We start from the raw sequence: 14,373 nt of genomic DNA, 5'->3' as shown, positions 1-14,373 counted from the left end.
CTACATACACAAAATCAAACTCAAGATGTGAGATAGATGATACATTCTTAGAAGTGGACTTTAGAAGTCACTGTAGTCATTCCTTAAAATCACTAGTCCTGCATACTGTCCTTAACTAACCACGTACTATGACCTTAAAAGGAATTACGACACATTTAAATTTGGCATATTATATACAGTTCTGATTGCTGCAGGTCAAAAAAGAAGCAAAGGAACTAAAGAAAGAGAAAATTAAAATGACCACGTGAACTGGAGAGGTGCCCTAAGAATAGACCATGACCAACAAAATACTCAGAAAAGTGTGTGCTCTTTACAAACTGATCTTAGGAGAACTCATTAGATTTGGAATTAATGTAAGAATCAAATGCATCATAAACCTGTCTAACCAAGTTAATGAACAGTTTCTAACAGAAGCTGGGTCAGTATCTAGTCTAAGATTGACCTAGGAGAGGACGCTCTCCCACAGTATATACCTTGGAGGCACTGTTGACTCCAAGGCTTTTTATATTTTACTAAATTTATCTTGAGCTGGATCCAGCAAAGCCATTCTTTAATTACTAATCCCAATTACATAAACCTCACTACATCCAGTGAGCAAAGGGTAGATTTATCTAAGTTACGTGTAAGTTATTTACTGTTGATAGTGAACAAATGCTCTAAGAGCAAGTAACAATAGAACTCGATAAAGGACAGTTTCCAAGTCACCCAACGTAACACTAATTTTATTCTTAAATACAATAGCACTTGACTTTGAAAGGATTTTTCATTTTTAAATTTGTCAATGTAGGAAAATGAAGCCACATTAACATCAAAAAAAGTTTTAACAATCAATGCATGATACTTATAAAACTGGGTGAGAGTTTGTCACTAACATCTTCAAGTTTAAGCTTCTTACAGTTTAGGGAATGGTGTTCAGTTTTCTTTGTGGTAAAGGCTCATGCTTTTTCTAAGTTTACTACGACATTCCACTATAATCCTATAAAATATTTTCCCCAATGATGTCGGGGAGTATGAATTTAAAAGTGACTCACATTCAATTTAAGACCACCCCCTTGACCCTAAAAGAATAGGGGGAAAAGATAAGAGTGAGGCTATGCAAATGATGCAAGTGCTCAAACAGAAACTTAAACCCACTTTGGATATAATAGCAAAGACAAAAACAAAAAGACAACAGTTAGATATGAAGAGTGCGATGTTACTTTTCAAAATAGAAATTACCACCAGATTTCAATTATTCTGCTAATAACAACTCAAGGTAAAATGCTGAAGTTTACCTTCATACACATATAAGACACTAAGTAAGGGAATAAAAATACTCTAGCTTTTTTATTGAACAATGGCATTTAAATAGTGAAAGTTTAAATGCAAGTGACCTGGACTTCACCAGTTAACTTCAAGTTAAAGCTGTGAATTTTAGCTGTAAGCAAAATATTCGTTTTAAAGCACACCAACCAGTCCATAGAGACAAATTATGAAAGAGGGAGGGTTCAAAATGAGAAGTGTAATCCTGTGGTGAGATCACTTACTGGAAGTAGAAAAGGAGCCTGATTCAGCAAATGGTACATCTGTAGCCCCATAAAGAATTTACAGAAGTATTTTAACTTGTGATTTCTACCAGCATTTTCCAGGGCTACTTATGAGAAGCCACATTTATATTAGTATTCATTAGTTCACTACTGCCATTGGAGCCAATTTAAATAAAAATGTAACTCTCTCAATCTAAATGTCATTACAAAAAAGGCTTCCTCTCTTCCATAACACCATCATTGACCTAAATCTGCATAAGACATTAACTACGAAAATGGATCAAGAATCATGCAGATTTAAAAGAGGAAGAGTAGAAGCAACTAAGACTGTAAGAGACCAAAATGTATACAAAAAATAATGTTCAAGACAAACCTATATGCCACTCTAGTAAGCCAAATCAGACTTATGAGCAAGAGATTAGAATAGGAATTAATCTAAACTATCTTTTCCTTCCAATTCAAAAAAAATATTTTAAGGACCTTTTCAAACACTGTTTTCTTAGCAAAAAGGTCCTAATAACAGTCCACAAATAGTATAAAGTCTTCATGGTCCATTTTTCTACACACACCTTGCAGAATAGCGTTCTTAAATTAGCAGTGATTAAAAGACAAAAAATACAGTGAAAATGTAGGAATAAACATTTCTAAACAATACAAAATTTTCTTTGTTAACAGATGCAACACAGTATGGCTGCTACTCTGAAAAGAACAGACATCAAATTCACATCTTTCATAACTTAAAAACTTCAACTAAACGCCATTACTCAATTTGCCAAGATTTACAGATTACGTTCAAGTTGATTGCCTTAGTATTAGAGAATAAGTTTCACTTCAAAGCTCACACACACACACACACACACACACACACACACACCCTCTGACACAGTATGTTTGAGCAAGATTTGACATTTCAATCACCAGAAGTTCAAGTAGACAACAAATGCTACTGTATGATAAACAGCTACTTTTGACACCTTAAGAAATTGTGTTAGCAAATGAATTATTTCTGCTAAACATTTAACTCTTTCAAAAGATAATTTCAAACTAATTACACTTAGTTACAATTACATTAAGCCCACTTCATAGGATTTGAAACGACAGTAGTCTAACACAATTAAGGTGTACAACAGAATGACTACGCTTGCTCAAATTACATTGTACATTACTATTTGAAATTATTCAAACGTGTAAGATTTAAATGAATACCAACGCAATAATCCTTTGAGTACAGAAATGTTTCTTATGTATCTTTTCGCTCAGAAGACCTAGCAGAGCCTAACCCAGTGCCTGGCAGCTTGTCACCAAAAATTAAAAAACAAACCAGTAAGTCCCGCATTTGAAGCAAAACGTTCATCACTAGATTTATCTTCACCGTTATCTTGGAACCCTAAATCCAACAGCAAAATCCATAACCAACTTTCCTCTGCACATAACGGTTTACCGCAAATGTGGTGGTAGTAAAAAACGGAAAATAAAACGGTACTTACATTTCTATTGAACTTGGTGAAAGAATGGTGCATGTAAAACCTGTGCATATAAACAATCGCAGTGTTTATTGTAAGCTGAGAGCTGGATCGTTAACATTTAGGAAATAGATCTGAGCAAAACAGGGTCTCATTTCCAAAACAATTTCGATGGAAAATTCCCGACCTACACGGTTCTCTTCCAGGGCCGCCCGTTCCCGCAAAACAAACCCAAACCTGTAAGAAAATAAATACCTAACACCCCCGTGCGGGGGAGGGGGGAAGGCTCCACACCAAACAGGAAGAGTACCCACTGCTGTTTGCCTCTCGTACGGCTACCGCGCGGGCGGAGGAAGGGATCATCCACGGCCGTGACTCACTCAACTCCACAGCGGTGGAAACGCGCGCGCACTCGCACACGACCACGCCGAGCGCGGGAGCACCTCCAGGGCGCTGCCCAGGTAGCGGAGGACCGCCGCCAGGCGGGCGAGGAGGGCGGGGAAGCGCTGCGCACGCCGGCCGCCTTTCGGCCTCGCGCACCCCCCGCCTCTCAGTCCCTGCCCGCACCGCCGCTCCTCCGCGACAATGCCCAGGCCAGGCTGCCCCCGTCGCCGCGGCGGCACTTCCATGCCCCGCCGCCACCACGCGCGGCCCCACATTACACAACGCCGCCTCCCTCCCCGCCATCCCGGACTCGTCCCCCTCCGCTGGACGTTCGCCGCCCGACGAGCCGGAGCCTGCCTTCCCTTCCAGCGCTGCCAGGCCCACCGAAAGCCCGAGGCAGCGGCGCCATGTTCGCGGGACACCAGGCCCGGCGACCGGGCGACGGGCGAGGGGGCCAGGGCGTGAGCGGCGGAGGGCCAAGAATGGGAAAGGATACACATTGAGACGCTGTCCCATTTCCTGGATGAGGTTGGCCGCCTGCTGTCTGTACGAGAGCTCTCTATCCGCCTCCACTCCGCAGCGGCGGCTCGGCGTGTTCTCCAGCTGTTCCCGAGTAAAGAACCAGCGAGAAGAACCTCCACGGCCCGACGCCATGACACTTCCTCCTCCGCCCGCTCCCTCACCCGCCCCCGCCCCTCCCGGCTCGCGGACTCCCCGCCAAGGCCGCGCGACCCCGCCCCACTCCGCTCGCCGTAGGCCCCGCCCCGCCCCTTTTCAGCCCCCGCCGCCGCCCGTGCGCGTGCGCGGGGGCCGCTCTACCGGGTCGCGTTGGTGTTTTGCTTTCTTTTTCCTGTCCCGGGCTCCGCTCTCACGCGCAGGACCACAATGCTCCGCGTCGCGTGTCACTTGGAGGCGCCCGAAGGTGGGGGTTGGCGGAAGGAGAAGGTCGGCGCGGTGCATGCCGGGTGTAGCATTGGTGGGGCCGAGGGGCGGGGAGGAGAGAAGAGGCGGGTCTGGGGTCGGCCGGTGTGAGTGGCGGGCGGGCGGCGGCGCGGTGGGCGTGGGCGTGGATTCTGAAACCCGCGCGGTGCTTGGGCCCGGCGCGGAACACCGTGTTCTGGCGACGCCACACGCCGCAGCCACCACTTGGCCGTGACGCTGGTCTGCGCGGTGCCGTAGGCTCTCGACTCCCGTGTCTGTGGCGGGTGCCGTCCGCCCCGCGGGAGGCTGCGACAGGGACCTACCTGGGGAAGAGTGCCTCGGCGACGGCGCTCCACGTTCCTGTCGCACTGCACTGTTTTTTCCCTCCGTTGTCTCGTTGGAATCCCGCAACCACGCAGGCCGTGCGTTTATTTTCTTTTTTAATTGCTTGCCAAAGGTTATCCAGTTAGTAACTGGAAGAGCTGAGTTGGTAGACTAGGTTTTGAGGCCGTAACAATAGCGTTATTAGTAAACCCCCGCTACGATTTAACAGAGAAGGTTAGGAGAAGCAGATAATGCAGGAGGGACGGTAAAACGTTTGATTATATGTTGGTAGTTAATACAGTGACACCGCACATAACTGTTCACTCACCTCCTGTGTCCCTGTAAGAAAATACTGCAGAGCTCCACTCCGAGCTAATACCCGTTGTGGATGAAAAAGGTTGCTAGGTTTTAACTATTTGCCAGAGACTAGAGTATAGGCAGACATACTTTTTTTGAAAGGCAATTGATATTTTTCAATGAGTCCCTGATTAAAACTCTAGGCTTTTGTCATTATTTGGGGGGTCCTATATTCATTGTGCCGCTGTATCCGTGGTTCAGTCTGTCCCCCTTACACTACACTATTGATCTATTGGTTTGGTTGCAGTAGGTAGTTATGAACAGTTGTCTATATAACTTAATTTCTTACCTGCATTGCTTGTCTCAAAATCTGACGGTGTTTAAAAGTTCCAGGATAGAGTGATGTAAAGGGAAGTTTTATAAAGTGTCTACCTCCAACACTCATTCATGATAAAAACTGAATGAATTAGGAATAGAAGAGAACTTCCTCAGCTCGACAAAGAACACTTACAAAAACCCTGCAGCTTGCGTCATACTTGGGGGTGACACATTAGAAGCTTTTGTGCTAAGTCAAGGGTATCCCCTCTCCACTCCTTTCAACATTGTACTGAAAGTCCTAGCTAATACAATAAGAAAAGGAAATAAAAGGTGAACAGATTGGGAAGGCAGAAATAAAACTGACTTTGTTCACAGATGACAATTGTTTATGTAGAAAAGCTCAAAGTGTAAAAAGTGTTAGAATAAGTGATTATAGCAAGATTATAAGATACAAGTTTATATATGTGTCAATTGCTTTCCTATATACCAGCAATGTATAATTGAAATTTGAAATGAAGAACACAATACCATTTACAAAAGGTAATACTTGGGCATGAATCTAAAATATGTGCAGGATATATATGTAGAAAACTACAAAATACTCATTAAGGAAATGGAATGCTATTCTGAGTTCATGGATTAGAAGACAATATCATGAGATGTCAATTCTTCCCAACTTGAGTTATAGACTCAATGTAATCCCAATAAAAAATTTAGCAAGTTATTTTGTAAATATCAAAAAAAAAATTGATTCTAAAGTTTATGTGGAAAAGCAAAAGACCCAAAATATCTAACCCAATATCAAAGAAAAAGTTGGACTGAAACTACCCAACCTCAAAGCTACAGTAATAAAAACAGCATATGTTGGCAAAAGAAAAGACCTAGTAATCAGTGGACCAGAGTAGAGAGCCCAGAAATAGACCCCCACAAATACAGTCAACTGATCTTTGACAAAGGAGCAAAGACAGTTCAATTGAGAAAGCATAGCCTTTTCAAAAAATGGTGCTAGAACAAGTGGACATTCATATGCAAAAAATAAAAATAAAAATCTAGACACAGACCTTAATAACTCACAAAAATTAACTCTACATTGATTATAGCCCTAAATGTAAAATGAAAAACTATAAAACTTCTAGAAGATAACACAGGAGAAAATCTAGTCAATCTTGTGTTTGGCAGTGAGTTTTTAGGTACAACAGCAAAAGCATGACCCATGAAAGAAAAAATTAAGTTGGACTTCATTAAAAATAAAGACTTCTGTTCTGCAAAAGATGCTGTTAAGAGAGTCAAAATACAAGGAGAAAATTTTTTGCAAACTACATATTTGATAAAGGACTTGTATCCAAAATACGCAAGGAACTCATAAAACTCAACAAAGAAAACAAAGAACCTATTTTGAAAATGGGCTAAAGAGGTGAACATTCACAATAAAAATACACAGATGGCAAATAGGCATATGAAAACATGTTCAACATCATGTCATAAGGATATTCTCAGTAGCCGTTCATAATTGCATGATTGTTCGTGAATTGAGGATTTGGTGATAATACATCTATGCAGTGAAATACTAGTCAGCTGTTAGAAAGAAGGCATCAAAGTGCTGAAAGAAAAAAACTGCTAACCAGGAATACTCTACCTAGCAGTTTCTTTTCAAAATTCAACTCCAGTTATGTCACCCCCTACTTAAAAACCTCATTGCTTTTTGATAGACAAAATTCCTCAGCTTACCTATGACCCCATATGATCTTGCCAATTTATACCAAGAATGTCTTGCTTTCTTACTTCAGTGGCCTTATTTCTTGCTGTGTTCTCTCCTGCTATAAGGCTTTTATTTATGCTGTTTTCTTTGCGTTGAGTACTCTTCCCTCTCCTCTTTGTCTCTTTAAAACTTTTAGCTTTCGTCTGCTCTTTCTAACACCAGCTTAACCAACACTTCTTTCAAAAAAGTCTCTCTCCAACTCTGACTAGGCCAAATCCTTTATTATAAACTCTCTACACACTGTGTGCTCCTTCATAGCTCTTGTCATTGTAGTAGTTTTATATTGATTGGTTGCTTATTTGATACCTGTCTCCCTAACTAGATTATAAGCACCGCTGAGGGAAGGAATCATGTTCATTTTTACTTACATTATTCCAGCACTTAGGGTGGTTCTTGATATGTAGCAGGCCCTCAATAAATATTTTGAATGCATGCGAATGAGTGAATGGAGGCATAGTTCCTGCTCTCCAGGAAGTCCCAGTCTAGTGGGAAAATAGCAATTGTAATTCAAAATGAGAAGTGTGCTCTAATAGAGATATCAGTGTAATTTTTAAGGATGGGAGCTCCTGATCAATGAAACTTCAAAGCCTAGAAACCACCACTGTAGGTCTTGAAGAATTTAAAGAGAGAGAGAAATATGATTAGATGTGTATTTTGGAAATTTTCCCCTGGCAACAGGGTGGAAGATGGATTGTACCAGATTAAACCCAGAGTCTAATATAGATAAGAGATTATGTCAATAGTCCTGGTGAGAGATTAGGACCTGAATTCAGTTAGGAGCCATAGGGAAGAAAGAATAGATAAGATATGAAAAATAATAAAAGTGGTAGGATCTATTGGATTTATGACATATTTAATATGGGTGCAAGAGAGGATTTAGGTGACTGGGTGGTGCCCTTAATCAGAGTTGATAGTATAGGAAGTCGAACTAACTTTTGGGATAAAGAGATTGAGTTACATTTGGGGCATATGATTCTCTAAAGTACCATAGTATTATAGCTTTAATTTTTTTTTTAATGCCTAAAGCTGTTAGGACTTCTTAAAACATTGTCTTCCCAATACCACATTTTTCTGGTTTTCATCCTATTTCACTCAGTGCCCTATACTGGTTTCTCATCTAACCTCCAAGTATTGCCAAATCCCAGGAATTAGTCCTGGGTTCTTTTGGTTTTTTTCCTCTACTTTTTCTCCAGGTGATTCATTGTCTCATTTCTTTAAATACCTTCTGTATACTGATGACCTCTCCCCAACCTCTCTCGGAACTCTCCAGACTAATGTACCCAACTGCTTATTGCACATTCCTGCTTAAATGTCCAACAGGTATCTGAAATATAAGAAGTCCAACAACAGAACTGTTGATTCTCTTCCTTCCCAAACCTGTTTATCCCACTGTCTTCCTCATCATAAATCTACCCAGCTGCTCAAGTAAAAAAACTGGGAGTCAAAGCATCTATGTCTAAAGTATGCATGAATTTAATACCATTAACTGCATCTCAGAGGCTAAATGTCCTCAGAATTATGGGCACAGAAAAGGCATGGTTTCATTGATCTTTCTATTGTCTTTTTAGTCTCTCATTTATTTCCATTCTGATATTTGTTATTTCTTTCTTTCTACTAACTTTGGGCTTCATTCATTCCTTTTTTTTTTTCAGTTCTTTGAGGTGTAGTTAGGTTGTTTATTTGAGATTTTTCTTGTTTACTAATATAGGCATTTATTGCTATGAAGTTCCCTCTTAGAGTTCTTTTACTGCATCCCATAAGTTTTGGTATGTTGTATTTCCAGTTTCATTTGTCTCAAAGTATTTTTGGGTTTCTCTTTTGATTTCTTCTTTGACCCATAGGTTATTCAGTAGCATGTTGTTTAATCTCCATATATTTGTGAATTTTCCAGTTTTCTTCTTGAAATTGATTTCTAGTTTCTGTTTGGTAAAGATGATTGATATGATTTAAACCTTATTAAATTTATTAAGACTTGTTTTGTGGTTGAGTATATGATATTTCCAGGAGAATGTGTATTCTGTCGCTTTTGGATGGAATGTTTTGTATGTATCTGTTAAGTCGAACTGGTCTAATGTGTTGTTTAAGGCCAATGTTTCCTTATTGATTTTAGGCAGGAAAGAGCTTGTAGCAGAGCTTGTGGGCAATGGGAGAGGTGAGATATGAAGCTGGAAAGTTGGCCAGATAAGTAGGCCATGGTCAAGAGATTATTTTTATATTAAGTTTCATAGGAAGCCATTGGAGTTTTAGCAATAGGTCTGTGATATGCTCTGACTTGTTAATTTTTTTTAAAAAGCCACATTAACAGTTGTGTAGAAATTTATTTAAGGGGGTCAAGAATGGCAGTAGGGAGACTAGGCAAGACATCATGGCGACTTGGGCAAGATTAGCAGAATGGGGATGTGAGATGTGGTAAGTAGAACTAACAGCACTTGGTGGATTGAATGTAAGGAAGAAGGAGGAAGGCAAGGAAATAAATCAAGGTTGACTCCTAGTATCTGTGTGTGTATGTATGTGCATGTGTGTACACGTGTACACACCATAGTTTGTTCATTCAATCTACATTTGGACAATACTTATAATTTCCAATATTTTGCAATAACAACTAATGCTGTAATAAAATTAGATTGGGCTGGCCTGCTGGCTCAGGCGGTTGGAGCTCCGTGGTCCTAACGCCGAAGGCTGCCGGTTTGATTCCCACATGGGCCAGTGGGCTCTCAACCACAAGGTTGCCAGTTTGATTCCTCAACTCCCACAAGGGATGGTGGGCTGTACCCCCTGCAACTAAGATTGAACATCTTGAGCTAAGCTGCCGATGAGCTCCCAGATGGCTCAGTTGGTTGGAGCACGTCCTCTCTACCACAGGGTTGCCGGTTTGACTGCCGTGGGGGATGGTGGGCTGTGCCCCCTGCAACTAACAACAGCAACTGGACCTGGAGCTGAGCTGTGCCCTCCACAACTAAGACTGAAAGGACAACTTGACTTGGAAAAAGTCCTGGAAATAAACACTGTTCCCCAATAAAGTCCTGTTCTCCTTCCCCAATAAAATCTTTTTAAAAAATTAGATTCATTTCCCACATCATACATAAGAATAACTCCAACATCGATTGTATCAAACATTTAACTATAAGAAAATTAAACTATGCAGGTACTGGAAGAACAGATGAGTAAAGTCCTCTTTAATTTGGGTGTAGGGTAGGGCTTTCTAACTATGACTTTTCTATCATTCAAGTATTAGGTCAACGTCCTCTTTAAAGAGGCTTTCTCTGGTCCACAATTTAATGTTTTATTCCCCATTCTTCCCCTCGTCACTCTCTATACATTTCCCTGTTTTTAATTTTTTCATAGTGTTTATCAGTATAAGAATAATTTCCTTCCTTCTTTTTTCCTTCCCTCCTCTGAATTCCTCTTTTTGCTTTCCTCCCTCCCTCCTTTATTTATGTTTGTTACCCTCCAGATTGTAGGCTCCGTCAAAGAAGGAATTTTATACTTTTTATTTACTTCTATAACCCCAGTGCCTGGAACAATCGTACAGCCCTGACACATCACATAAACAATGTGTGAATACATAGCTATTTTGTTCAACTTTGTTTTTCTTTTTAGGCAGATTGGAATAATAAGCAGAGTGGTGGGTGGATAAAATTCTAAAAAGCAACAGGAGAAGCAAGAAAGATAGTGTAATAAACTAAATAAAGTGAAAATAACGGAACGAGTATAATTTAGCAAAAATTATATTAGCACAAATTATATGCCCATGCTGAACCCTTGATTTTCCGGGCTAATCGAAGGGAAAAGAAGTATTAATGAGTCAAAGGCAAGAGGTACTTTTGAAAAATGATATTTGATTTTGGAATTCAGCCAGAGGTACTTGAATCACAGATGGTCATCACCCCTCCCAGGACCAAGTTCATTTTCAGCAGTCCAGATGGGACCATTAATGAAGAGAGTAGAACAGGCTGCCTTGGCGCCCTGCTCAATCTCCACAGTTAGCTTTACACATTCTGCTCAGTACTTTAAAAGAGCTTCTGGTAGAAGTAACTTACAGACTGGGACTTTTCTCCAGAATAGGTAAGTTCTCATTCAGTCTGAAACATGTGTTCCCATAGTTTTGCCTTCCTATATGTTTACCACCTCCAACTCTAAATAAGCCTTATCTATTCTTCCAGACTCAGCCCTAGTTCCAGCTTCTGTAAAGATCTTCCCAACAGTTTTGGGTCCAGATGAATTTTTCTTACTGAAACTTCTGTGATACTCATGTTGTATTGCTTCGTCATTGTTACGTGTACATATGTCTTGCCTCCTTATTTGGACTCTTAACTCATGGAGGTGATAGAATATGACCATCATTTATTTATTCCCAACCCAGCTCTGGGCTAATGAAAGGTATTTGAAGTAATAAAAACAGGTCATTGAGGCCCTTGTCACATATACTTCCCCAAAGTGGAGAACGTCCTTGAGCCCTCTAGGATGAGTCTTTCTCCATATAAAGCATTAATGACATTTTGCTTTCTACTTCTGCCATGAATTTTAAAAGTGCTGGGAAAATCATTTTTGATTTACACATGAAATAATGGACTGCTTTTTAGAGTGAAAACACGTGAGTAATTTTTGTTATGAATAATTTAGGATACTCAGACATATTCTATTTCTGGATAAAATGGTTCAAAATCGGATTTTGGTAATGTATGTGTGATACATATTTAAAAACAAAAATAAAATATCTTCTTGAAAGGTTGCTTCTGTCATTCAGTCATTCAAATTGTTTTCTCTCAAGACCCAAAAATGCTAGGGCGTTGCCAGCTTTGAGTTTATCCTGAAAAATAAAAGAAAAGGTTTTATTTAAAAGCATTATTTCACAGTTATTTTTTAAGTACTTTATTGAGTGTCTTTATCAGGTTTTATAAAAATCAGTTCCCCAATGTGAGAAAAATATTAGCAGGTTAAACAATGAACTTTTTACCCAAATCCTCTTGACCCATTTTTTGCCCTACTGTTTTATATCTAAGTTTAAAACTTAGTTGTAGGAGGAAAGGAGGAAAATTATAAGGGAGAGAGCCCTCTTAGGAAAATGTCCTTCTTTGGAAACCTCTACAGGACCCCCAATGGATTTTAAGGACTATTTGGAGGCAAAACAGAGAAAAGGTACAATTTAGGACTGTGGGACAAGAGAGCTGGGAACAGTGCCCAGAAGTCATATGTGTTGTCCTTTCACATGGCTCCATAGGAAAGGTAATCTCTTTTGGAGCAATAAAAGTGATATAGATGAAGAATCTCAGAATATTTTACGAATATGTGCATTTATCAGTTTCACATGAGAAAAGGACTGCCAAATTTTCCTTCACTTTCTCCCAAGCTAGACTAGATCAACTCCACAGAAAGAACTCCTGTGATTTGAGGGTAACTCCGTGATATCCTACATGTCCAGCTTGCGAAGAGCAGCTGAAGGTAGAAGGAAACATGTATGGGTTGTATAACATCCATAACATTAATGTATATCTATATATTATGATCACTTCAAGGTTCTTACACAGCTTTGAAGAATTAGCGGTTTGTGGCAGGGTTTTCCCCTGATCCACACTTGGGCCATCCTCCTCTAAAGGAAGATCTCAGAAGCGACTTGCTGCTCTGAGAAATCCTTTGCTTTGCTTTTACAAACAGGTTGGTACCAAATACCCTCTGGAGGAGATACACTTTGGTGTGTTGACTGGAGATCTGATGCCCGAGTCAGGAGATTTGGGGTTGGGTGCATGTGCTGTAATCCAACAGATATATTCCATTTGACAAATCACTCAACCCCTAAGTCTCCTCTGCATCTATATGGGAGAAGGCATCTGCCTGTCTACCTCCCATTTTTTTATATTTTCATCAAGTGGATTTATTTCATTAAAAAAATTTTTTTAGTGAAATTTACATTCACATGGCTCAAAATACAAAGTGTATAAAATGGATACAATCTTTCCAGAGTTATCAGTTTCTTGTCTGTTCTTCCAGAGATATTTTAAGTATATATCAGCAAATACTTATATTTAGGTATGTAGATACTCCTTTTCATAAATGGGTATGCACAAATGGAAGGATACTATACCCATTGTTTGGCATCTTGCTTTTTTAACTTAATTTATCTTGGAAATTTATTTTTAGTATTTTTTATGGCTGTATAGATTCCCTGGTAGGGATATATTATTACTTATATAACTATTCTCTTGTAGATTGTTTTTAGTCTCTTATTACAAACGATGTTGCAATGAGTAACCTTGTAAAAAGTGTCATTTTGAATTTGTGACAGTATAAAATTTGTATGCAAAATTTTTTAAAACTTGAAAGTGATAAGCACATAAAATTAAAGAGTAAAAGGCATAAAATAATTATTATCCCATTAAACTCTTAGGAGACTTGGGAGAATCTCGTTTTGGTTTAATTTTGATTCTTATTATAGCTTCCTACTTTAATAAGTAAATATTTAACAATTCAAGACTTTTACTGCCTTAAAGTTAGTGCCAAAGGGCATGCTTCCTGTATAAAGCAGTTGCAGGTTTCCCAGTTGATAACTTGCAACGAGTAAATATCAGAATGCACTCTTCTTGGCATCTGTTAATGTGCTGCAGGCCTACTGAGAAGATTTGATGAGCTATATCCTTAATGATTAAACCAGAGAATTAGAGTCCAAGAGAACTTTTGGATTCTAGTTTAGAAGCAAGCCATACTTCTAAAGCAGTATTAGTCATACTCCTTTTAGTATATGTGCTGCCGAAGCGAGCACAGTCATACTCCTTTATGGTATGTGAATTACACAAGGAGTGTAATTCATTGTGTATTACTCAAGGAGTATGACTAATACTGGGTAAGATTTGTTAAGAGTTTATATACCACATGTTTTTATTTTGGGCCATCTCTGACCCCTGGTAGTGTTTGTTGGTAAAGCCTTCTGAAGAACTTGTCTTGTTGGGAGGTGGGGATGGAATGGGGAAGAGATAGCAGAGGAGAGGGAACCTAAGGACAATGCATCTCATTTTAGCTCATCTTGGTGCAGGAGCCTAACGGGTACAATAGGCATGGCAGCATGATGGCACATTTACCCACCCTGAAAGTCAAATGCTGGAACAAAAAAATCCAGTTACTTGTGGGTTCTGGTTCCTTGGGTCCTTGTTAATCAAGACTTTAATTTCAATATTCTCAACTCAATTTAGTCTCAATGATTCTCAACTAGAATCATTACAATTTTTGAGACTGGTAGATTTGTACAAATATTAAAGGAAAAATTTAAACATTTTTCTTATTATTCATCTAATATGAAAACAAATATTATTATGATATGCTTCTTTACAGTTTTCTTTCTTGTCTTCATGAATTTAGTTGTACTAGATGACTTTCAGCTTTTTAACTT

At 39.6% G+C, this 14,373-nt stretch overlaps 2 protein-coding genes across 11 annotated transcripts in view; both read right to left on the bottom strand.

Annotated features, from left to right (window-relative positions):
* CCNT2 (cyclin T2) overlaps positions 1 to 6,257 on the bottom strand; it is a 41,721-nt gene extending 35,464 nt beyond the window's left edge. For 3 of the 6 annotated variants that reach the window (XR_013993574.1, XM_081052611.1, XM_081052613.1), the window contains exons 1-2: positions 3,870 to 4,058; positions 3,014 to 3,095 (exon numbers count right to left, since the gene is read on the bottom strand). Coding sequence is in view for 5 of the 6 variants with exons in the window: in XM_081052611.1 (XP_080908737.1) it covers positions 3,014 to 3,095; positions 3,870 to 4,027 (240 nt within the window). In the remaining variant the exon portion in view is untranslated. Of the gene's footprint in view, positions 1 to 3,013; positions 3,096 to 3,244; positions 3,303 to 3,869; positions 4,059 to 4,192 lie in introns of those variants that run through there. The other 3 variants (XM_081052612.1, XM_081052615.1, XM_081052614.1) reach the window with 2 other exon arrangements.
* Positions 6,258 to 8,641: 2,384 nt separating this feature from the next.
* The window catches only part of ACMSD (aminocarboxymuconate semialdehyde decarboxylase), a gene marked incomplete at its 5' end in the record, with an annotated part of 71,940 nt that continues 66,208 nt past the window's right edge, over positions 8,642 to 14,373 (bottom strand). For 4 of the 5 annotated variants that reach the window (XM_081052620.1, XM_081052619.1, XM_081052621.1 and 1 more), the window contains one exon: positions 9,294 to 11,802. In XM_081052620.1, the coding sequence (XP_080908746.1) occupies positions 11,740 to 11,802 (63 nt within the window). In that variant the 3' untranslated portion in view covers positions 9,294 to 11,739. Of the gene's footprint in view, positions 11,803 to 14,373 lie in introns of all 5 variants that reach the window. The other variant, XM_081052618.1, reaches the window with a different exon arrangement.

This window comes from Rhinolophus hipposideros (genome assembly GCF_964194185.1).
Source record: "Rhinolophus hipposideros genome assembly, chromosome: 6".
In the NCBI taxonomy this organism is placed as follows: domain Eukaryota; kingdom Metazoa; phylum Chordata; class Mammalia; order Chiroptera; family Rhinolophidae; genus Rhinolophus; species Rhinolophus hipposideros.
Note: the sequence above shows the minus strand (reverse complement) of the source record. Positions and strands in the feature narration are given on the sequence as shown.